Source organism: Macrosteles quadrilineatus, unplaced genomic scaffold (assembly GCF_028750875.1).
Source record: "Macrosteles quadrilineatus isolate MER2022 unplaced genomic scaffold, UCM_ALF_1.0 Scaffold_2__2_contigs__length_208266976, whole genome shotgun sequence".
Classification (NCBI taxonomy): Eukaryota; Metazoa; Arthropoda; class Insecta; order Hemiptera; family Cicadellidae; genus Macrosteles; species Macrosteles quadrilineatus.
Window position 1 is genome coordinate 133,406,662 of NW_026542595.1, and position 26,158 is coordinate 133,432,819.

Here is a 26,158-nt window from a genome sequence, read left to right on the forward strand (position 1 = left end):
GGTGGATAGGGATATATCCCAGGAAACTCTGAGGACTTTTGAGGGATATACAGAATATCCCCAAGACATTCCAAGGATCTTCTTGTGTTGTGTGGGTTAGGGTGGACTTTACTATTATTTATGCTTAACTCTTCGTTCATGATACCAGAGTAGAAGTATGTGTTACATTTTCGTAATATCCTTCTTTTTGTAAAAAAAAGTAAATAAATAAATAAATAATTACAAAACGGCCTTACGGAACTAAGCTTACATTTGCCTGGAGCTAATGATTAAGTGTATGATAAGTCTATTTGGGAGTACAATTTAATCTATGGCCTAACTATCGCAGCTTAGAAAGTGCAAAAGGTGTTAAATTATTCGTTACTACAGGATTAGGCGATCAGCTGCAATAACTTGACTCAAAGAAAATAAATAATCCATTCCGGTTAAAAGTGATTCGAAGCTCCAGCTGACAGCTTTGATCTTTGACTCGTAATCAAATTAGCGCTGGTGTCAGGTGATGCCATGTTTATTGGCTATCTTGTCATGAATCAGAATCGGCGCGTGGATCTATTTTCTGCGCGCACGCGCATCACAGCCGAAGCGCGCGCACCCCCTGCCGTCGTCTGCGATAAGGAAAAAAACAATCTTGGCCAAACTGTCATCATGGGGTCGGTGGTGTTAAAGAGTTTATCTATTTTGTTGGGGATATTTTTTATATTTGTGGGTACTATGAAGCTAACTTCAATCATCAGCAAGGACCTACACAAAGACCTGGTATGTATAGGGTTGTTTTGCTGTACTCTGTGGTCCGGGGGTGAAAAATCGTTACGTGTGTTTACCAATTCATGCTGAGTTATGTCGGTAACATTCACACTCTGCGTAATTGGATGATTAGATGTAAATAATTCAACGTTGTTTACTAATTCAGTGTTTATCCATGTTAGTTTTGTTTCTTAGACCTTCAACAATATTATTTGCAGTAAAAAATAATTATCTCAAATTTATTTAATTTATGAATTTACAATTTATTGTTATATTTTTAACAAATCCTGGATTCCAATTCCAACAAATTTTGTTTGATGTTATAGACTTTTGAGATTATAAATGTGATATCTGGATGTCTTATTTTTCACAAAATGCTTAATAATTGAGAAAGTGGTCACTAGGGCAGAGCTCAGCTATTTGTGGCTGGCATTTTGCCCCTGGCCCAAATTCAACCAGAGGGACAGTCAGTTCTTGTTGAGCGTTCAAAGTCTCCACTTTTATAAATACCTTCAGGCTGAAGTTTTTAATAAATATCGTCTCCTTGACCTGCCTCAGGCTAAACATCAGTGTTTCTCTAGGAACCGGTTTTACATTTAACCGGAAGAAACTGAAAGGGATTCATTCATTGCATGAATTTAGGGGTTGAAGTTGAAGAGCTATGATGTTCAAACATATTTTCAACAATGGAAAAATTTAAATTTTCCGACCTGTAACATGGTAGTAGAGTAGTATAAATAAATATCTAATTTATCTATAATATTAAAACGAAACAGTGTTTTTTTATTTCGCGATTCTGAATCAACCACTCGACGGATTTTCATGATTTTTGTGTTGAAAGAAAGATAATTTTGAGAACTAGGGAATGTCGAAGCCATAATTTTAGTTTAGGGTCCCAGTTTTTTAGAAATTAAGTTTTAACTTTTAAAAAGTCTAGCAGCCGACGCTAAGATTCTAAACTAGCTTTTGGCATAAAATAATTTGCTTAACATAACAGCTGTAAACATTCAGCTTTTGTGTCACAAATTCAGCATTTGGAGACATACTTAGGGTTGACTATTTATACTATGTGTAATGCTAATCATTGATTCGTTCAATACTTATGTAAGAGGATGACAGATTAATTAAATATACATAGTAAAATACTAGGATGTTCAAATTATTTTTTAAAGCAATCTTTGTACTATAATCTTCGATTTGTTTTAGAGCAATATAATTTGTTTTAACTAACAGCTGGTTAAATATAAACCAGGAACTATGAGGTTATTTTATTTACTCTTATTTTGTCATTGATTATAGGAAATAAGTAAGATTCTATAACCATTGTTGTATACAAATCGAAGCTCTCGAATCTTCAAAAGAAAGCTTATGAAAATTATTAAACTACTCGACTTTTTGAGGAAAGGTTGGGAAAATAACAACGATTACATGTTTTTAATTCATCTTGGCAGCTTTTTCTTTACTATAAATTTTGAACCACTTAATGCTTGAATTAGTAATAGACGCAATATATATAGTTTTAATGGACTACTCGATTCCCGTACGTAGGACGGGCCAACAGCTCGTATATAATTATAAACTAAATAAATAAAAATTCTAACAATAAAAGAATCTAATTTAGTAGAGTAGTAAACAAAACTATTTCACTGAAACGCAGGTTTACTATTCTATGGTATTTCTCTATTACAAACAAATTGTTAATAGATTATTTAGTATGGGAGATAGTATAGGGGAAACAAAATTAACAAACAATAAAGTCTGTTTCGGAAAATTTACTGGTGGGTCAATGCTTAAATAAAAATAAAATACATAAAATGGTTTAAGAATTCAAAAGTATTGAAATGCTTGTTAACAGACCATTATTGCTTATTGTAATTAAATAATTGAAAAGTTAAAATTGGTAGTTGGAGGTGGCGACTATTGTGGCCACCTCCAGCGACCATAGAAAAAAAAGTTACAGTGACAAAGTCGCTAAGTGTTGCCTTAGCCGTAAGTGTGAAGGTAGCATAACCATTTATTATCAGTTATGACTTCTTAGTTTTTCGGGTCAACAAAAGTATTTGAGAACTATCAAGAACTTTAAAAATCATTTCACGAATTGTGATTCATGCACCTCTGTCCTCTAGTCTGCAGGCTAAAGACTCCTTTTTTCGCTAAGTGCATGGCTATACTGACAAATTATTTAAGGCATAGAATTAATAAAGATCTTCTAAGTAATTCTTTGTAAAGGTTAATTTTTGTGATATCTTTAAATAACTTCTTGATCAGCATTGTACGTGTTATTAAATTTACGGAAAGTAAATAAAAGAAACGCCTTATAACACTTAAAACATATATTTACGCTTATACTGTTACTCACAAGACGGTAAATATACAAAAAAGATGGTAAGTGGTGATCGATTTCGATTGGACACTCCAATCATCATCAGACCCAATAAGCAAAATTGCGCCTATTGGGTCTGATGATGATTGGAGTGCCCAGTCGAAATCGATCACCACTTACCATCTTTTAGCGAATTTCCCATATAGGGAATAAGCTATTACCGTAGTACTCATGGTAAGACCTGGACGCGGGACCGATTTTTTTTTCGTTTTGAGGTCCCTAGAGGCCAAAAACACCATCCGTTCAAATTCATATATATATATATATATATATATATATTTATATATATATATATATATATTTATATATATATATATATATATATATGTGTCCGTCAGCACGATAACTCGAGCAAAAATGATCCGATTTTGATGAAATTTGGTACAAACGTGTAAACCTACGTCTATTTGAACGAGTTCGCGATCCAGCATGATCGGACCATGGGAACGGGTGTTTACAGAGGTAAAAATAGGTTTTTCCCAATTTTGACCCAAAAAACATAAAATTTAGCAATTAATTTCCAAACCATTTTGTAGAACTTCAAAAAACAAATAATTTAGTATATTGAAGCGTTATTATGCGCCTAATGGTTACGGAGAAAATTCCAAAAAAATTTAAATTTAAAATTCCCATGTTATTCTTATGGAGAATGAGTAAACTGTTGTAGTTTGCTTGTTTATGAACATATTTTAATCAAATTTGGAAAATGTTTTTATTTCTTACTAACTATTACCATTTTACAAAAAAAAACAGTTTTACCCTCCCTGATGCAGCAAACCTAAGTACTTGTTAAACTAATTCTATTTAAATCGGGAATAAATGTTATATTTTTAAGTAGACATTTCAGTGTAAATCCAATCAGTCAAATGGAAATTCGCTTAGTCTGCAGGTTTGCTGCGGCGGGGGTATTTTGTATATTTACCGTCTTGTGCGTAACAGTATAGGCGTAAATATATGTTTTAAGTGTTGTAAGGCGTTTCTTTTATTTACTTTCCGTATATCTTTAAACAAATACAGAAGGTGTACAATAGAACAAATTATAAATCAAGAAGATTGTACAGAGAAATTTCCTAAAATTATAGAATTTGAATTGTAAAATAATGTCAGCTCTCTAAAAGAATCTTCTTTTTTGTCAGTCTCTCTTGGTTGAATAAAATAAATATATTTGCAACCTTAACAAATTTGTAAAGATTTTTTGGGCAATATGGAATAGTTTAAAACCATGCGCTGTTGCTGTCTAACATAAGTCTGTTTGACTGGTGTAAAAGAGTGTGATTAATTTACATCGGCAACTGCTGGCATCCAAATTAATTCTTGGGATTGAATCAGATTGAAAATTAAGCTATGAAGGTGAAAGCACTTAATCAGAATCTCTGCCAAATTGGAATCTTAAATATATATACAATGTTCAGTGTTTACAGCAACATAACAATAAACAGTTTTGAGGGTGAAGCGACATGACTTGGGTCTTTGAGGCCTGAATCTCTAAGATCACCAAGTACTATCAACTATCAATGCTGTTACTAGTTGGTTTAAAGCATACAACTTTAAAATTGATAAAATACTCAAATTTTTCACAAACGTCATCTTATATATTAAAAATTCGGTTTTTCTTTTCCAAGTTCGTTTGGCTCTTCTACCCAACCGATTTTCATGATGAGGTCTCTAATTGAAGGTATGCGCATACAGATTTCACATCAAGCATCGGCATATATTTATCTACAGCCCACTCGGCTTATACGTAAACAAATTCACTGTTAATTAGTTAAGTCTCAAGACAACAATAAATGACAAGTTAATGTTCAAATTAGCTCACATCATAATAGTAACCATTAAATAACACTTGACAAAATAGCTCAGCCCGTATCGAACTACAATAAGTCTCAAACTTTCAAAGGTTTACTGTAGGCTACTATCAAATTGAAACAAGGTGGAAAATATTGGCAAGAGACCTTTTGTTGACAGTTCTATTTTTACAAAGGTGATGAGTTTTAAGAGGAGCCTGCTGTACATCAAATGAACATTGTCTGTATACTCTTCCCATTTTGTTTTGTTTAACTATTAATATTTTTATTTTCAGAGAAAAGAATATGTGAAGTATGCAAAAGTATTTCCACTGGCAGAAGCGCTAAACTTCAAAATCCCGGCAAAATGGTACAGAAGAGTTTTTGGTAGCCTTGAAATAGTATGTGGATTTGCTATGGCTTTCATTCCAATACGTAAGTTATAACACGATTTTATATGGTTGGAACTTAAATACAACTGAATTGATAGCGATTACATACATTTTGAGGACTTCTTGTTCAGTGCAAACTAGAAAGCACTAACTTGAAAACTAGTAGTAGAAACTAGAAAGTAGAGGAATTTTTAATGGTTCAGAATTTAACAGTGGGCTTTTAAGAAAAAAAAAACGATATGTAATTCAAGGTCACGTGATCGAGCCTTATATGGATCACACGACTTTCTCTGATATCAAAACCAAAAGTCAAACAATTATGCATTTAGAAGAACTAAAAAAATACCTTTGAATTTAAGTAAAACATTGGTTTAATTAAATTTCAAAAGAGTTAATGGATGGCTATTGTTGTTTATCAATGTAATACATTTTAATCATCGGTGTTTTAAGTCTAAAACCTTCTCCCAATACCAATTCATGAGATATTTTAACTCTATGATGGAATAAAACCACAAAAGTGTAATGTAAGTAGGGAGCTTATTGCTTTAATAAAAAAGTAAATGCTAATTTTAGTTACAGAAAAATATTGATGTAGCATAGAACAATAGACTTCAATTGGCCACTCATCAAAAACCCGGATGAGTCCACTTCTAGTGCAGTTAACGATCTTGATTGGAAATGTTTGCACTTTTTTTAACTGTTGATGAACATTTTAGTCAAATTTATCTAACTGGAAACAGTCCATCTTTGCAATATTAATCTATTATTTGCCATCTGTTAAATCTGCCAAAAAGCCAATGAGTTTGCATAAAGCCTTTGTCTATTGATAGAACTAAATATTTCAATCTTAAATTTGTCGCTAGTTTTTAAATATAAATGGACGTAGTTGATGTGAGCCACTAACAGATTGTGTTATGTAAATGTACTGATTTCTGTTGAACCTTTCTGTTGACTTTCTTTTGACCTCAAAATGAAAAATTAAATCGGTCCCGGTTCGAGGTCTTACCATGAGACCTACGGTAATAGCTTATTTCCTATATGGGTAATTTCCCTTAAAAGAAATTGTTTCCTTGTGATGTAGGTAATAAAAACAATATCTATCATTATTAACATTTTGTTGTTGCTTGGGCCCAGATCTGACCTTAAGCTGGGGTTTCCTAGGCGCGGAAGCGGAATGCGGAGAGCGGAATTGAAATTAACATGGAATTCCGCTCTGCTTCTAGGAAAACAGTAACATTAAATTGCCTAAGACAAGTGGAGTCCGCTCTCCGCGTTCCTCTCTCCGCTCGCCGATTCCGCGCCTAGGAAAACCCGGCTTTAGGGACGTTCGCAAGTTGCGGCTCTATAGGGCCCCGCAACTCTTAAAATTGTTATAAAAATTCTTTGAATTTTACGTTAATTATACCAGCTATGGAAAAAGGGGGGAGTATAAACTCAGGGGCCCCGCTCTGAAAATTTGTACTGGGCCCCGCACCACCCAAGGCTAGTTCCGTATGGGCCCAATTTGTTGTTTATTTTATTTTTATATAATTTTTTTTATTACTGTTACAACAATTACTTTGTTCTCTCATCTTCCTTTTATTTAACTTCCAAGAATCACCTGTTGATGTAATTTCTCATTAAACATGTTCTGATCTAATTGTTGTTAAGGTAAGAAACCTTTATCATTGTTCTGTATTCAGCACTTGTTAATGATTCAGTTGGATTCATGCATGGTTCAGAGCAAAAACAAGTGATGGACTGAATATTATGTGTTTCACTTGTTTTCTTGTTTTCCAGGATAAAAAAGTGTTGGTTTACAATTAATTGGTTTTTTGTTTGTCTTTGACAGATATGGTGAAGCAAGGGGCCAACATAGTACTTCTGTTTCTCATGATGATGGCTGTCTACTCACATTACATGGTCAATGACAAGTTCGAACGTATAGCACCAGCACTGGTAATGTCATAATTGAAAGGGCTTTTACAAGAAAACATGTTTTAATGTACATTTCAAAGAGCAGCTTAGATACTAGTTTGTACATAGTTGCCAAAGAAATTTAGGCACTTATCATAGCGGTGATTAAGCTTTGAAATGATTTTGTCATAGAATCCCAACGTTTGTAATTTTAACCACTCGCTGACACCACAGAGAAGTAAGGTACAGAGGAAAGATTAAATGTGGTATCTCGCATTAGCCGAATGGTTAAAGTGTTTGCCTTCAAATCTGAAGGTCACTGGTTCAAATCCAACTGAGATCATTTCCAGACCCAGATGCCATTTGGCTATGAATTAATAATGCTATCTAACAAAAAGGCCGACGTTAGATAGTAACAAGGCCAGGGTTTGGACCGTTCCCTTTCAAAACATAAAAAATGTCACTGGCATAAGAACAAAAAAAAAAATTTTTCACTGGAGTCTAGGGCAAAGTCCAACACCACTGCTTCTCCTAACCCCATCATACTCTTTCCTCCCCCGCCATCACATACTACAATACTCACACTGGAGGAAGACCCTGTGCGATTGGAACTTCCACACAGTGCTCTTCCTCACTCGTCACAAGTATATTTCCCCTAGTACAAGCTAGTTGTCTCTAATGCAATATTTCTCTATACCTTATTTCTCTTCGTGACTTGCAATTCTACTTCTTCATCAAAGATCTGTGTTGCTAACCAAGTCTCTAAGTGACAAACAAGTGAAGATACTCGGAACAAGGTACTACACTGTACTGTGGATGAGGACAGTCTTCTATTTGATTGATTGGAGGAGATTGTATCACCGTTGTAACATCTTACCGCCGCTGGCTTACATCACCAAAGGGCATGTGGCTAGGAAACAAAGCCTTGCCCATTTATAAAAATGGCTTTTCAAAAATGCTGATTGGATTAATAAGTTGAGTGAGAGCCATCGACAAAGGATTCTTAAACTTGGCACACAAATTCAATTTAATCAGCAAATATAGTGATAAACCAAATTTTTCAAATGTTTAAACCGGCAATAATTTGATGTTTTATTAATCTTTTCAGGTATTCTTCTTCATGTTAACGGGCAGGATGGTTATCGACTGGCAATTGAGGCGGAAATTGGAATCTGCGCTAGAAACGAACGGAGACATCAAACAAAAGAAACAAGACTGAAAACAAAGCTAAGACAACAAAGTACCTCTTACTACGACCTGAGTTAGATGACTTATGGGTTAGATTAGACTTAATTTTTTTGTACAAGTCTCAATAGCTTGCTTCACAAAAGAAAGTTTTGTTAGATTTAGAGAATTTGTATTAACTAAAAGTTAGCCTACTTAAGTCTAGTTGATGACCAACTTTGGCTTAATGATTAGCGACAAATACACAAAAAGATTTTAGTGCTTTATGACTTTAAATTCGTCATTATTTTAAAATGTTAAGAACAGAAAAGATAGTAGGGGAAACCATTTTTAAATATTGCTTGGGCAGAGAAACTGTGTTTAGTGTTTTCAATCCTTTTTTAATGCAATTTACACAAATTGGCAACAAAATAAAGTCATATGTCGGAATACAAGTTGATGCAATATACAAAGATTTTCTTTCATCATTTCACTGCCATGGTCATATGGATTGATCTTTGTTAACAAAGCTTGAAAGTTGTGCTTATTGTGTTATTGCTTGGTTTTAAGAACATTAAAGGAGTCTTACTTTAGATTGTGTTCATTATGCACTTGCTTCTGTGATGGAAAAAATATGAAACATTGTCTAAGAACCCTGGAACAACATTTTCAAAGACTTAAGTTCCTGCTAGGAAAATTGTTATCATCACTTAAAATAAGTGTGTCGTGTTTAGGTTCTAAACATAGTTAGTTAACACTTTGTTTCATTACTTTTCTGCGATATTCTTTACGTCCTTGACAAAAATATTCTGGTTGTATTTAAATTTAAATAGATTTACCGGCTTCAAATTTACAATCCACTCAATCATAGCAAATGTCTTCCAAAATATATCTGCCAAAAAAACCATGTTCAATATGAAAAATCAATACTTAATACTTCATCTTTGGAGATTTTGTTCCTAAGGTTCTTTATAGATAGAACTATAAATATTGTATTATATATGTTTGTTAAATTGTTTTGTTGATTTTATCTGTTTGTGTTAATGTGCAACACCATTATTTATGAGGTTTGTTGTTTGAGGATTGTTCAGAACAATCTGTATGTAAATATACTCATCGTTACATTTTAAAGGTGATCGATTTTATAAACTTTGAATACAACACTTTTCGAGTATTGTATATAACCAAAACTATGTGTATATCGTTCTATGTTTGTATCGTGTAGTTTTGAATATGCTATTTGCATCCAAGACCCTTTTAGAGTGATAAGTACTGTTTTGTAAATTATTGTTTTAGTTGGACGTTACCATTGTTTTACTTATAAGTGTTATATGTTTTTATCCTTGGAACCATATTGTGTCTAGTTTTAGACAGGCTTTTTACACTACCATGGTTTTTGCTCACTACGACACTTGTGATCTAATACAGTTTTAAGCCAGTAAACATTAAGCACTGAAATAAATATATTTAAACTCTTTTGATTATTATTATCCTAATAATCTTAGTCTAGGCCTACAATAAACTTGGAAAATTATTAAAATACTCAAAGCAAAAATATTAAAAAATAATATTTATTCTAGATAAGCAAATTGTTACACTGTATCGACTCAAAATTCTAAACAGGCCGAAGATGTATAATACAAAACATTTTAAGCGCAAAGAGTAAAGAATTCTTCAATATATTTTCTGTTTGAAATATTTTATAAATAAATACGAGAGGCCCCGACTGTGTAGATTATTCAGCTGTCCACTCCTGTAGTCAACAGTTTGAGGGCCTTTTGAAGGTTCATTACGGCTTCAGGCACATCATCGTATGAAAGCGCACTGCCGGCCCATTTGCAGTACTTCTGCGCCTTTGAGATTTGTTCTGGCTGGAGTTTGACTCCGTTGACATCTACAAACACAGCATTGTTACAAAAAGTGCCCTAGCCGTTTCAATGGGGAGAAGGATTAAAGGCTGATGTCAATCACATGGGCTTTGAATTTCTGGTTTTGGGTGTGTTGCTAGACTAGTGGTTAACGTCTCGGACTTCGGTGCAGGAGGGATGGGTTCAATTCACGGCACATCCACTTAACATTTATTTCTCTCGTTGACTTCTCGTAAAATGCCACTGGAGTAGAAGAAAAAAGAAGAGAGAAAGAAAGAACTGTGGTACATAAGTACAAGTACAAGTAATGTTGGATAAAAATCAGTGTGAAAAAAAAATACTGAGGAAATCCCCTGAAGTTTATATGCACTATGTACTTATGCATAGGAATGAAAACCCTTAGAATGTCGATTAATATATAATTCACAGTTTTTAGGGAGGGAAACACGTAAATTTAAGTGCAAGGGATGTAAATCAGTTTTAGGGGTCAAACCTGATAGATATGTCAACTCCCTCCCATTCCCTGTTGAAACGTGTGCATGCAAAAAAATGTTTAGACAAAATGTGCATAAGTGGCTCAGGGGTTTGCAGAAGGCCATACACATTTACACAATTAGGTCGGCTGTGGTGTTTGTCAATTCTCATCAAGGCAATAATTAAAGTTTATGAATTATTGTTTGCTAAGTCAACGTTTTTAAGACTAGGAATGTTTCCATTGTCCTTGATCGTCTTATAGAAACCTCCCCTATTGGTTTGACAATCTCTCATTCAGTCATACCGCAATCTGCATACAAAAATTCCCTAATTGTGGTCACTGTCTTAAACAAGACTGACGAACAACCACAGCCACCCTAAAGCTGTGCATAACATGTTTAAGACTACAGGTTTTAGTTAATAGCCTGCGGCCATATATCCCTCAACCTCTTTTAAATTGAATTTTTTTGTCTAAAATTTTTTCTTTATTAGCTTGTAAACTGGTGATAAGACTTGAAACTGGCGATTAACACCTTAAAACACAGAAATTAAATGATTAATACATGGTGGGAGCTCAAAGTTTTCTTTACCTTGTTTTTTTCTACTATGACAAGACTATTCGTCCCATAATGGTGGGAATAACCTAGAAGTAAAGAACACTGCAGTGGGCACACGGCTTGACCTCGACAGGCCAATGGAGACCTAAATTTATGGATAGCCCATGTATCTTTGGCTATACAGCTAATTCAGGATTTATACTCAACTGTCCAAACAAGGTGGATTCCAAAATATCTCTCAAAATGTACAAATGTAATCCAGTAGCAAATACTTATTTCTAAGACACAAAACATGTGAAACTTACTTGTAGACGGGTTGGACAACAGCGCCGGGTCAATGGCAGCAGGATCGTATCTGGGCGGGTTGTATGTGGCGGGAGTAGGTTGAGGAGTGGGAGGAGCAGGTGATGGGGAGGGAGATGGATGTGGTTGGGAGGGAGGAGGTTGAGGGAGGTTATGGTAGGAGCCTGGTCCACTTGGTGGAGTAGGGAGATGGAACCCTTCATTAGAGGGTGTCGGATAATGAATAGAGTCGTAAGAGGGAGCGTTGCTATTGCTAGGCTGGTTGTAAGGTGAGTCTGAAGGCGGTGGCGTTGGCTGACTAGGCTGCGAGATGTTGTCAAAACCTGAAAACAGTTTGATGAAGTAACATGGGTAGAAATAAGTTACGACAGAATAACTTAAGAGGGCAATTAAACACCAACACTTCTATGTGAAGCTGAAACTAATGGCATTACTTTCCAGCACAGACCCATTTTAATGATTTTTGACAATGATTCATAAAATTGAAGGAAGAGTTTGCTGCTCTCTGTTTCCCTTTATAGTTTAAGAATAACAATCAGAGGTTTTTCATATCAACCAACTCTGATTCAACTTATTCCAGCAAGATCTAGGCTCATAACCTAAGATTTACTAGGGTTTGATGTACCGAAACTGAAACTTTCTTTAAGATGTCACTGTTGCCATCCCTTTAATTTTATTACCTTAGGCAACAGATTTGTACAACAGCACAAAAAACAGTTGACAGTATTTTCAGGAAAAATTTCTTGTCAACCCAGTACAGTCCATAAACCATATTGAGCTATCCAACGTACCATGCAATTTGACCCTCCGTGTGAAAGATAATAGTACCAAGAAATCACATTCCATTCCTGTAAGGTATCACTGTATACTGAAGCTGGTAAGTCCAAACAACCTCATTCACCCTGTGTGTTATAAGATAATGCGCCACTCTTGGCACCTGCATTCGACTGTAACTTAGGCCTACTTTTTGACTTTTATTAGCATGTTGCATTATACACAGTTTGTAATAACTTGTTAATGTGTCTATCACAGTGCATATATGGATAGCCTTATGTGGCTGAGTAGGTGAATATAGGCCTAGTTTTATCCAACTACCTACTATATTATTTCACTGTTAAATGAATAATTAACCTTGAAACATTTTATAAATATGATTTTAAATTTGTCGGTTCTGAATGTTTTTGGTGGTGATGGCTTCAAAACAGAAAAAGTAGGTGATATCAAAAGAAACTCAACTTGGGAAATGGTGGTTTGGATGGAAAACTAAATTAGGTACATACATCATTTAATACATTTTACCGTGGAAAAACTTAATAAATCTTGTCAGTTAACAATGGTTTTTTATATTTTTAATGCTATTTAACCCTGTTGCAGTCTATTTGATGCAGTTTAAAACCCCAAAATATTGTTTTTATAGCTAGTGGTATGCGATTCACTGTAGCCTATTTCCTTTCAAGTTAAACCATACTAATCTCTACTTGAAACCGGCCTGACCTAACCGAACAACTCACAGCATTACATAAACTAACACCTTACCCAAGCTCGGCTGATTGTAACCCGAAGTCGCACCAGCTCCTTCCTCGTCACCACCCACAGGTCCCGGGACTGGCATTTCTCCGTTACGCAGACAGTTGTGTATGTACGCAGCCTTCCACTTGGCGTATTTGCAGTTCTGCTGGATCTCGTCTGTCTGTTCGCCAAAAGTGTTCAGAACGTCCATGAGAAAACCAGCTGTGTAGAACGCCTTCACTACATTTCTGTGGGAAAAATATAGGACAGAGATTTGAGTTCACACAAGTCAGGTGAAAATTTGAAAACAAAATAGGCCCTATAGGATGTCAGTTGCATTTTAAATCTGTTTTAACAGGGTCTTAACCATGTTAAAGCAAAGAAGCTCAAGATTAACAGACTTTCTCTTTAATAAAAATTAATGACCCCTAACTTATGCCATATTATTTTGAACAACTATCGTAGCCCTAAATATTGCGCTTGTGTTTGTATTAATTATGATTGCAAGGGATAGCATCAAATGCTACTTTTAGTTAGTAGCCTACTCGCTTTATATCGCTTGGATCGCTCCATTACATTAAGAGCCCTTGGGAGCCTATACCTACGTTCTAACTCATAAAACAAATAAAATCCTACAAAGCAAATTTCTATTCTCACAGTAATACAAGATATTTAAATTACAATCACTTTGGTATTTGACAAAATATTTTGAGGTAGTAAATAACTCTGCAGCGGCTGTTTGAAAATTAACATTGCTCTTATGGTGGGCTAATCCAAGATGGCCTTTGGCTTCCATGGACTCCCTTGGAAATACATTCAAAACAACACTTTTAATCTCACAGTATAAACTTACTAGATATTTTACATTAGCCTATAATCACTTCTGTGGGGTACACTTCCATATCTGTTGGCACAAACAACCGAATGAGTAATATCGATCGATATATCGTTTGGTTAGTTAGGTAAGGTTAACCTATCCTAGCTAACCAAACGATATATTGAATTAAACAATCGAACAATCAATATTACTCATTCGGTTGTTTGTGCCAACAGATATGGAAGTGTACCCCTTCTGTGTTAGGAAAACTATTTTTGGATGATAATTAACTCTTCAGCAGCTGTTTGAAATTATCAAAAATGGCCGCTAGCCTACAAGGAATCTTAATGTGGCCTAGTATTGATTTAGGTTAGAAGGTAGGGCCTATAAAAGAATTAAAAAGTTACGGTAGGTAGCCTACCTAAGTTATAATTTTAGAAGTAGGCTAAAATAAGTTACTTACTTGTTGAACTGCCCAGCTCTATCTTGGCCGTCAGCCCACAAAAACAACTTCAAACCATAATTTTCAATATGAGCCTGAGCTGCCACATCGTTTGTTATTGCTTCGTTGTCTGAAAGCCTCTTTTTTTCCTTCTCAAGCCAATCCATCAAACTCATCAACATTATTTTGGCCTCATCTGACTTTTTGTCCAACTTTAGTGCTGACTGCAAAGCATATATGCGACCTACAAAGAGACAAAATTAATACATTGATAAATTTAAGTAGCAAAAGCAAGTTAAAGTACCTATACAGTAACATAACATGCCTATAAAAAATAAAAATTGTCAAGAGGATTGAATCCAACCTAGCCTAGCTTTAATAGTTTTAAAATAATAAAAGACACTAGGCTACCTACGTAGGCCTACCAATTTTACCCAGATGCCCAATTTTTTTATCATGTTTGTTGGGTTGCTAAATATTTTTTAATTTGATAGCCTATTGATCGGCCTACTTCTAGGTGCAGCCACATGGAAGTAAGGTGACTAATGGTAAGACGTAATGGTAAACTTAAATGACCGAAAGTGTCTAGCGCCATGGCCGTCCCTAGGATTGGCGGCGCCCGGAGCAAACGTGGTCGTGGCACCCCCTCCCCCCCCCAGTAATAGTCACATTCACATATTGTAATACTATGTTAATACAAATAGGCGCTGTGCGCCCCCCCCCCCCCCCTTCGGACGGCCCTGTCTAGCTCTAGGCCATAGTGCTAATGTCTAGGACAAAGTCCGACACTGCCCCCCTCACCTTCATGTACTACGTACTACTTACGGTGGAGGAAGACCCTGATCCTTATACGATAGGAATTTCCACACAGTGCTCGTCTCAAGTAGGCCTATAATTTTGGCACAACATAGCAGAGCTGAAAGCACACGGTCGTCCCATAAGCAAGATTCCTCTGTACGGTACCATATTAGCCTACTCTGTGGTGCAGCAGACCGGTTTATACTAAGTCTAACTTAGTCGCTCATATTTTTGGCTTGAATAGTCTTCTATTGGATGTTCTGAATCAAAGTACGCCTACAACTATAGCATGAAGCTCAATGTGTCTTAAGTGAAAATGTATGACCTGTACTATTTTTTTTTTTTTTTTTTTGTCCTAGGACGCTGGGCACGAGCCCAGAATTGTTTTTCACATTTCTTTAGGCTAGACCTAGGGGTTACGGCATCTCACAAGTTAGATAAAATCCATTGGTGATTTGGCGGGGTTTGAACCCGGGACCCCAGGAACTCGAGTCCCGCGCTCTAACCACTAAACCAGCTTGCTCCCCTATGACCTGTACCCAGTGAGGAATTGAAGGTTCAACCATTTTGATGGGATGGACCTAAACTTAGGCCTCGACAAACCTAAGGTTTAGAAAACAAGAATAGCTTGGAGTTCCACTTGAAGAAACATGTTACGGATTACTTTTTACTTACACCAGTAGCTTATAACTGGATCTCTTCCATCATGTTCAGCTGCTGTTTTTAAATAATGTTGAATTGGTTTTAATGAAGCCGGACAAGGTGGCAATTGACAAGACATGACTGTAAACACGCAAAAATTAAAAATGTAAGGCTACCATTAGCAGTACAGGATTTAGAAAATTATAAAAAAACTTTTCAAAATCTTGAATCAACAAATAGGATTGCTGCAAACGTTGAATCCGCAAATAAATAATAGTCACACGCAATTCTCGCACTTGACAATCACAGTTAACCATCAACACCAATGTCAAAAACAATGACAGGTGAGGTGATTTGATTATGAATCGGTTAAAACAGCTGAGATGTAGACGTCCGTTTCATCCAGACGTTTAGGAGACGAACGACTTTTCTGTTAAGCACTGTAGAGCCATTGATTACGATCCACTCATCAATGCTAGAACGCTAGAACCTTAGCATTCCTAACTAATATACACCCTTAATATAAACGGTGAATCAAAAGTAAAGTCTCCCCCGTCTATTTTTTCTAAGTTTATTTTCTTGTGTAAAAAAGTAATTTTCCCTCCCCTCTTATTTGTACCTAATTAAATATTTATGAGTTAGCCTATCCTTTGGGTAGCCATGCAGCCTGTGCAGGATGTTTCATTTTACGATAATGGAAATGTTTATTCCCCCCCCCAAATACTGTATACCTCATTTTGGGGGGCACTCAAAATTGTTCAAAATCATAAAATGAAACTTCTTGATAAGATTGAACGACCATCAAAAGGATACCTCTGTATACCCACTTAGAAAAATATTAGATGAGGGAGGGAGGTCTTGACGATTGATTCACCCTGTATATTGAGTTTACTTAATATCATAGATTATGTTAAGACAAATTAAGGGTAATTTTATGTCCAGTAACTCTTGAGTTTGGCTGAAGTTTTTGCTGGTCACAATATGGAAATAGTTTAACAAATGTTACTATTTAAGAAGTTGTGTATTTTGGCTTATTTTTACATGGCTAACGTTAATTGTATTTTGTCGAGTGACAAATGATCTGACACTGTGGTTGTATTTATTCGCAAGACCGTTATAAATATTGCCCTTTGACGTGGACTTGATACTTAATTTGAAGGAAAAGCTTTGAAAATGTTTATGGATTTTTTTGGGGAGACGTCTTATATGAAGAAGGTGGTTATTGTTTTATGTGCTGGTATTACTAGATGGGAGTTACTGCCGTATTGTGTATTAATTGCAAAGCAGATAATAAGAAAGGTTAGTCATGGCGTTGGTTAGTCTATGGTCATGGTTTGAAAATGAAAAAGTTATATGACTTTACAAAAGTGATGGCTTCAGTGATAAACAGTGATGTGACTCACTGACTCATTGATAACTATAGTATCTTAAAACTACAAACCATAATAACTCAGGAATTGGATTGAAGGCTCCAATCTCTAGATGTTCAGCAATAAGCACGACTCCATCAGGGCTGTACGGAAGGAGTCCCCCACAAAGAATATGAAGCGTTTCAGAGGAGAACAAGCGAGGCCCTGGCTGTAAAATGGAAAAAACCATACTCCCAAATTATTGGATGGTTAAGGATCCAAAGCCAGCTTTCCATCATTCGAGCAGTTTCACTTAGGGTTTCGAGGAACAAGACGCAAAATTGGAAGCATTCAGTTTAAAGATGGTGCCACAATTCCCCCGCTGCTCTATTGAGCCTTCATTTTATCATTTTACATATATAATTTGTCTTACCAGTATTAATTGATTTGTATTAGGGAATTATCAATAAAAAAATTTGGTTTGATAAAAAAAATGTTTACAGTATCGAAACTGAAAATAAATAGTTCAATATATAATGATGTTTTCACTTGTATAGCCAACTTGTAGTTCGGGGTATATCCTACTTAACACTAAACTGTATGTATCAAGAGGTTGTAACGAAATATCATCTTATGTTTCCATTTTTGTTGTTGATATATATTTTCAAGACCATCATTTACTTCTTAATTACGCGCATAAGTCGGGTCTAATCATCTACATCTTTACATTGGTAGGCTAACCTTTAAATTAGTTAGGTTTTGTGCACTACTTAATGAAAAATATGAAAATTAGGGAAAACTAATATAGCCTATGAAAGATCAAATTAGAAAAACATTGTTTAAAACTACGTTAAGTGGCATATACGTTTATTGTCAATAAATTTATGCTACAATTTTTCATTCTTAACCAAACAGTTCACTGCCATCGGAAAAAATTTTGCCATTCGAAGTAAAATGTTTACTGGGATTTTCAGAACTATGGCAGTCCTCGTTCATAAATCTGGGATCTAAAAAAGCATAACACTCTATGTCGGAGATCACTAAACACATCTTTGAAAATCTCCACGCAATTAAACATAACGCCGATATAACCTTGGTCGGCCAAAGGAAATGAAGATCTTTTATTCCTGTTACGATGCAAAAGTGCATCCCTTGCTTCCAGGATTTTGAGAAACATCGCATTTGCATCTGGAGAATCGTTTTTGTCAGGATGATATTTCCTAGCCATGATTTTGTAGGCTTTGTTTATTTCCTCTGGCCCTGCAAAACATGAAACTTTTAGTATTTTGTAGTAATTTTGTGGCGTTTGTTGATCAAGGACGAAAATGGAGTCACAAAACAACGTAAAAGCAAGTATAATACACAGATAAAACATGGTGGAGTTTGTAGTGGAGGTGAGATAGTTTAAAATGGGACTTCTCAAATTTCTCTTGGCTAAATTAATAGAAGATTTGATGTTGTATATATTTAAATGTTGAAATATATGTCACTGTGCAATTTAAAGAGTTGTATTTCAATTCATCTTGAAACTACTTGATGTGTTAAGAATTTCATGTTTTGTTTGAAAATAAAATGTTGAGGTTAGGTAAATGGCAGCTGATTATATTAATGAATTGTATTAGAATTGTTTTTATATATCCAACATGTTAAGTTGAGGTTCCAACGGTACTATAAGAAAAACATAACAACGATTTAATCAAGGAACGAACATTTTTGTTATATTGACTTTGAAAAGTGCAAGTTAACTTTTTGATTTCATCCAAGTGTAAAATGTCTTATCATAGGTGTACAGATTTTGGTGAAGTTTGATTCCTTTGAAATATACTAAATATAGTTTTTATGTGTTTTTAATCTAATCTAGGGACCACCAGTAGATCAACAATTTACTTCGTCGTCAGGTCACTTGACCGTCTTTTTAAATCAAACAGATAAACACGAAACACCTCTTCGTTGGCCAGTTATTTCATCATCAGACCCGTTGAACAGCCTGTAAAATTAAATTATTAAATATGAGAATCCCCTTCGTCGACAATTGACTTGACCGTCAGCTCACTTGGTCGTCATTTAGGTGGGGATGGTGGAGAGGCAGCGCACGCAGCTGTGGAGCCCGCTGCAGGCGTACCAAGTTCATACAGTATCTTGTGTAGAGGATGCCATTTTACCTGAGCTTCTCTCTCTGAAGCGTAAAAGTGTAATGTCGTTTCAATCCCTTCTTCCACGAAAAATCGTGTTTAGAGACTTACAATGTTAGAGGAGTAGACCCTACTGTAATAAATTATGTTCAGTAAAGGCTGAGATATATTCACGTAATTACTGATAACAGGCTTGCAACGATTGCTTGTTTACTAATTTATGGATTATCCAAGAGTTGTCTATGAATGTTAGTTATATCGCAGATTCAATTTTCAGTTGAAAAAGTTTACTTACTGACTTATTTGAAAAATGTTTACAAAACAAAACAATGGTTTCAACAAGTGTATAAAATATAGTTATACACAGTTATGCTAGTTTTCATCGATTTACTAATGGTGGTTCTCAAAATGAAAAGTACCTACTATAAACCCCTGGCATATTTGATTTGTTTATTGATCTGCTAAGGGGACGGATTTCCACTGAGTGAGGTAGGTGAATGTTTAAAATAACTTTCAAAAGTAATTATTTAAATAATGGGATTTTCTATAGAGTATTATATATTTTTAATGGTTAAAAACCAAGATATGTTAAATGTAAGACATTCATTTGGTATTATAGTTAGCCTATACACAAACTTTGGAGCGATTCACATAATGTCACACCATATAAGTTATTACTAATAGGCTCCGTCATCCTTCCCAAATGTTCGAAATATTGCAATTGAATGTAACGTAACTTGAATGAAACCTATTACATTTAGGTTTTACAGCCAATAAGTATCACTTCTTATAAGATACTTTTAGAGTTTTCAACGCAATAAATATATATTCTGCTGTTTATCAATTTTTTTTATACGATAAGATTTCATGTACACATATTGGTGTCACCAACTTAACCTTGAGTGGGATGAAAGTCAGGAAGTATAGGAAACATAAATGTGAAATATTTTGTATTCGTCTCAAGCCTATAATTTAATCCACATCCCACGAACAATCATGTGAAACTACTGATTAGTTTTCCCTCCTTACAGACGATGACGCTGAACATTATAACACGGAATGGATGGTGTTCCAAAAAACCGCCATTATGGAAGCCCGATCTTCGACCCCCCGTGTCCAACATATATTGCTGCTACACTGGGACCGCCACTTGTTGGGACCGTCGCAGCTGCATTGCCCAGATGAGGAGATTACAGAAGTTCCACATCTACAAGAAGAGTATGCACGACATCCGTTACAAGTAGGTACACAAGTCTACATGTTGAAAAGCTTTGTAGCCTATACAAGAACTGTCTATACGATATCCAGTACAAGTATGTATATACAAGGCGGTATGCTGAAAAGCTATGTAGCCAATGTATAAAGGAATTGTCTTTACTACATTCGGGACAAGTATGTATACAAGGCTGGGTACTTACGTATTATACGGAGGCCACTTATTTTACAGCGCGCTGCGGTGGTTAGGTTAGGTTGGTCTATTATAAATATGTTTGTAGGACTTTCCTACTTTCGTTATGAATCGAACCAGACAAGTCATAAAAGCTTCATGATGACCAAACCTAACCGCCGCAGCGCGTTGTATAAGGGTGGCCTCCGTATAATACGTAAGTACCCAAGGGGTAATGCTAAAAAGCTATGTAGTCTAAACAAGAACGCTATACGACATTCGGTTCAAGTTTGCTATACAAGGCTACATGTTAAAAAGCTATGTAGTATATACAAGAACTAGCTATACTACATTCGGTACAAGTATGTATACAAGGCTACGTGTTAAAAAGCTATGTAGTCTATACAAGAACTGGCAATACGACATTCGGTACAAGTATGCTATACAAGGCTGCATGTTGAAATCAAGTAGCCAAAGCAAAAACTGTCTATACAACATTCGGTACAAGTATGTATACAAGGCTACATGTTAAAAAGCTATGTAGCCCATAAAAGAACCATCTATACGACATATCTAATACAAGTATGTATACAAGGCTGCATAATGAAAAGCTAAGTAGCATATACAATAACGGTTTTCATTCCATTCAACTCACATACTTCACTTATCTTCAACCTGGTGTGTAAGTGTCGTAGACATCTATTCTAATCTAACAGATATTAAACCCTCGTAAAACTTCAGATGCTACGATTCTATGGGAAGAAAGAATAACTTATAATTATTCTTCTTGCACCATTCAATTACTCAATAAATTCATGTATGTTCCAGTTTCCTCATAGGTGGTGATGGTAACATGTATGAAGGCAGAGGATGGCTTTACGCTGCGAAAATAGAAAACATCATGACTTTGAACTACAAAAGCATCATTATTGCGATGATAGGAGCCTTCAAAGGTGAAGTAAATAATTATTTAAGCAGATTTACTTTGTAAAAGGTTTCTATTGCATTATAAGTTTTCTGTAACACAACCATAGATTGAGTTGACTTCTCTTAAGTACAAAATATGAAGTAGTCTGTTTGGATGAGTTTTATTTCGTTAACGCCCAAGCGCTTTTAAATTGAAATGTTTCTTTTATCTTAGTTAAACATTAACTTTCTTCTTTGGTATAGCTTTCTTCTTTAGGCGTTGTTGGGTTTATTATCTTAGCATAAAAATAAGCATTTACTTTAGATACTTAAATACTTGTTATTTTCTAAACTGAAAACTAATCTAACACAGGAATGACAATTCAGAACTTGTTTGGAAGGCAAAACTAAATACAATATCCTTTTACCTTTCAGAGATTATTTGTTAGGTAAATAAATCCACTAATTTACAATTTTTTTACTATCTATTTTTTTGTATATCTACACCATAAAAAATGGTTGGTATACCTACCTCATTCAGGTTACAATCTAAATATATAAAATCCAATGTATGTTTGAACGTTTGTTTGTTTGTTTGTTTGTTTGTTTGTCCTTTATGGACTCCGAAACCACTCAACAGATTGTAATGAAACTTTCAGGCATTATTAAACATTATTTAAGGATGGTTTGTGTGAAGTTTGGTGCAGATCCGTCAAAAGGACTCCGCCCCAGTGGCTCTGGAGTTTCTTATGTTAACCTTATGAGTACTCATATTTAAATGGAATTAAAGAATCTTAACAGCTGGTTCAACTAAACAATTTGATTCTGTGATGTTCAATAGCATTAAAAAGTTAATAGGTTTACCAGCAGGGTGCAGCACAAGTTTTTTAATTTATGACAACAGCTAATTTTCAACCAAAAGGTGAGTGAGCGTAGCGATCGAACTTCAACCAGGACGTGATTGAGCATGCAAACAAGCTCATCTTGAAAATTAACGAGCATTTGACATAAAACCACATTAGGACAGGACGACGTCTGTCGGGCCAGCTAGTAGTAAATAAAAAGTAGTCTGTTTAAAGTTCATTTTCATGAACCGGCCCTTGTTAAATATCTAAACTAGGTGGCGTTCGCAGAGGCATCCACAAAATTGAGCGGAGTCATCAAGGGTTCATATTATATTGTTTTTGTCATACTGCAGTAAACATTTTTAATGCATGCGTTGCGGGTATCTAATTAGCATTTTTTTTAAATAAGGGAGTAAAAATCAATCTTAGCCTCTATGGAGTAAAAATCTGCTGTTGTCAACTCAGTTGTAAATTTCGATTGTAAACGATTGCATGTATCGAAAATATGTATCGATTCGTGCTTCGTAATAATTTTAACATACAATCTACGGTCTTTTCCCGTAGCATTTTAGCATTGCAGATACTTTAATGTAATTGCCAAAGACAGTTCCCACACTCTGCACTGCTAGCCTTACTACTTCCTCCACCATTTCCTACGTCATAGACCCGTTTCCTTCCTTTCTCATGGCATTAAAGTATTAAAGATACATTTATCTAACTGCCCAACCGGTTCCCCCACTCTGCACTGCCAGCCTTACTTCCTTCGCCACTTCCTACGTCGTGGGGCCTGTTTCCTTCCTTTCTCAAAGCATTTTAGGATTGAAGATACATTAATCTAACTGCCACAGACGGATCTCACACTATGCTCATACTTAAATACTTCCTAAGCCACTTCCTACGTCGTGGACCTGTATTCATCACTTTCCATAGCATTTTAGTATTTTTGATACCTTAAATTGCCACAAATAACATTCCCACACTCCGTACGGCTAGCCTTTACTACTTCTGTCACCATTTCCTATGTAGTGGGCATGCTTCCATCCCTTCTCATAGCATTTCAGCATTGCAGATACATTAAAACTGCTACAAACAGTTTCCAGTTCCCAAACTCCACACTGCTCACCTTACTACTTGTTTCACCGCTTCCTACGTCGCGGACCTGTTTTCCTCCCTCCCCATAGCATTATAAGATTGAAGATACCTTAATATAATCGTCATAAACAGTTCCCACAATCCAGACAGCGCGCATTGATTACTTCCTCCACCACTTCCTACATCGCGGACCTGTTTTCCTCCCTTCCCATAGCATTTTAGGATTGTAGATACCTTAATCTAATCGTCATAAACAGATCCCACACTTCGAAAAAGTCGCCTTTACTACTTCCTCCACCACTTCCTACATCGCGGACCGATTTCCCTCCATTTCCATAGCTTTTTTGGGTTGCAGATACCTTAATCTAATCGTCATAAACAGTCCCCACACTCCAGACAGCTCGCCTTGACTACTTCCTCCACCACTTCCTACATCACGGACCTGTTTTTCTCCCTTCCCATAGCATTTTAGGATTGTAGATACCTTAATCCAATCGTCATAAACAGTTTCCACACTCCGGACAGCTCGCCTTGACTACTTCCTTCACCACTTCCTACGTCGCGGACCTGTTTCCCTCCCTTCCCATAGCATTTTAGGATTGCAAATACCTTAATCTAATCGTCACAAACAGTTCCCACACTCCGGACAGCTCGACTTGACTACTTCCTTCACCACTTCCTACGTCGCGGACCTGTTTCCCTCCCTTCCCATAGCATCATAGGATTGCAAATACCTTAATTTAATCGTCACAAACAGTTCCCATACAGTCTGGACTGCTTGCCTTTACTACTTCCTTCACCACTTCCTACGTCGCGGACCTGTTTCCCTCCCTTCCCATAGCATCATAGGTTTGCAAATACCTTAATCTAATGGTCACAAACAGATCCCATCCCCCCCCCCCCCAACAGCTCGCCTTTACTACTTCCTTCACCACTTCCTACGTCGCGGACCTGTTTTCCTCCCTTCCCATAGAAATTTAGGAATGCAGATACAGTACCTTAATCTAATCGTCATAAACAGTTTCCACACTCCAGACTGCTCACCTTTACTACTTCCTTCATTACTTCCTTCACCACTTGATTCGTCACGGACCTCAAGCTAGTGTCGTCATTTGATTATATTTATGATCCATACCGTTTCTGTTCAAATATCTGTGGAATAATGCTATCAGCTACTTCTTTATCTGCTGCATTCAAAAGCCAACAGCTGATCATATGTCTTTGTTTATGTGTCAAATACTGCTTCCATAAGGATTACATTGAAACTTAGAGACCCAGTGGGGCGGATTCCTGAGAGACTTTTTTAACGCCATATAGATGTTAGCACTCACCGATATGGTCTTTATCACCATGCAAAATTTGAAAACGATTGATTCAGCCGTCTAGGAGGAGTTTGCGTATTACGAAATGCATAAGAGGCGACGTATAAGAGCTTCGCTCAATCAATGAGATTAAACATTTAAATGAAGGATCAGCTGTTTAATTAAAATTTAAATTTGAAAGCGTTATTAAATCAAGTTGATCAGCACCACTACATCGTTGAAAGCGAAGTCTTTGAATAAATCAAAAGCTTAGGGGACGAAGCCCTAAAGGAAATGACCTTTTTAGATACAATTCGTTACTCCACTGGACCATAAGCTTTACCGAAATCGTAAAAATCGATTAAGTTAAACGGGTGAAAAAGATGTTACAGAAGAAACCCTTATTGTATTAAATATATAGAAGATGTTCCGTGAATGTTGGTTACGCACGGTAATTCGATGACGTGAATAAAAACGATATAATATTTACTGTGCAAAAAGGAATAAACAACTTTTAATTTTTATTTATTTATCCACTGGTGCCTTTTTAAGCAAACATGGTATGTTATTCTCTAACAACACACATTTTGTTCTAGACAGACAACCACCCGATGCCATGTTTGAAATGCTCGACTCTTTCATCAATAACGGCATCAAAAATGGATACATCAAGGAAAACTACGAACAGCATTTTCCACGGTGATAATAATGTGGAGTGCTTATTGTGTTATTATTCTTGTATTTTTTACCACTGCTTATGTTATAAATTTTGTACGTTATATTTTAATTATAAATATTACTATAAGTCATTAAATGTATTATTTAATATTGTAGTGTGTGTCTTAAATCACCAATCCTAGCTTCGCTGAGAGTTTATGTAAATGCTCTTTAAAATACAGACAATACAACAACGCTCTGAATTGGTACCGGTCATAAATATCTTTAAAATGATTTATTACCATGATACATCTAAAGATAACAATTATGCCCACTAAAAAGTTGTTTTTATTAGAGACATATTTTTTAAGAATCAACACAGCTAGAACTAAAACCTTTAGAAATTACAATGGAATGGAGTACTGATCCTAAATAAAGGGTTATAATAATAATGGTGGTTATAGACCTCTTGAGAAACCTTGTTTGGTATAATTTAGCGTCCATTTATGTAGGAACATGACGTTCCACAGTACCTCGAATTTGTTTTCAGCCTCAGATAAATATGATTCATTTTCTTTAAATGAAATTATGTCTCTAGAAAAAATAGTTTAGGCTATTTGTAAAATGCATTTAAAAGAATATTTTTGTTAAATTCTGCAGTTTATTCTGTTTTTGTGGGATTTATTATAATATGAATTTTTGATAAGATGAACATT

The 26,158-nt window shown here is 35.6% G+C and overlaps 3 protein-coding genes across 3 annotated transcripts; 2 read left to right on the forward strand and 1 right to left on the reverse strand.

Moving 5' to 3' along the window:
* Positions 1-606: 606 nt before the first annotated feature.
* LOC128986377 (novel acetylcholine receptor chaperone) lies at positions 607-9,838 on the forward strand. Its single transcript, XM_054406727.1, has 4 exons — positions 607-756; positions 5,208-5,346; positions 7,135-7,241; positions 8,308-9,838. Exons 1-4 carry the CDS (start codon positions 646-648, stop codon positions 8,416-8,418), a joined length of 468 nt encoding a protein of 155 aa, XP_054262702.1. The 5' UTR covers positions 607-645; the 3' UTR covers positions 8,419-9,838.
* An 80-nt stretch (positions 9,839-9,918) lies between these two features.
* Positions 9,919-16,113, reverse strand: LOC128986376 (vacuolar protein sorting-associated protein VTA1 homolog). Its single transcript, XM_054406726.1, has 5 exons — positions 15,807-16,113; positions 14,355-14,577; positions 13,102-13,322; positions 11,568-11,888; positions 9,919-10,257 (listed from the first exon to the last, which is right to left on the reverse strand). Exons 1-5 carry the CDS (start codon positions 15,910-15,912, stop codon positions 10,103-10,105), a joined length of 1,026 nt encoding a protein of 341 aa, XP_054262701.1. The 5' UTR covers positions 15,913-16,113; the 3' UTR covers positions 9,919-10,102.
* Positions 16,114-19,599: 3,486 nt separating this feature from the next.
* On the forward strand, positions 19,600-25,515 carry LOC128985392 (peptidoglycan-recognition protein LF-like). Its single transcript, XM_054404848.1, has 4 exons — positions 19,600-19,743; positions 20,286-20,494; positions 21,470-21,594; positions 25,382-25,515. Exons 2-4 carry the CDS (start codon positions 20,289-20,291, stop codon positions 25,486-25,488), a joined length of 438 nt encoding a protein of 145 aa, XP_054260823.1. The 5' UTR covers positions 19,600-19,743; positions 20,286-20,288; the 3' UTR covers positions 25,489-25,515.
* Positions 25,516-26,158: the final 643 nt, after the last annotated feature.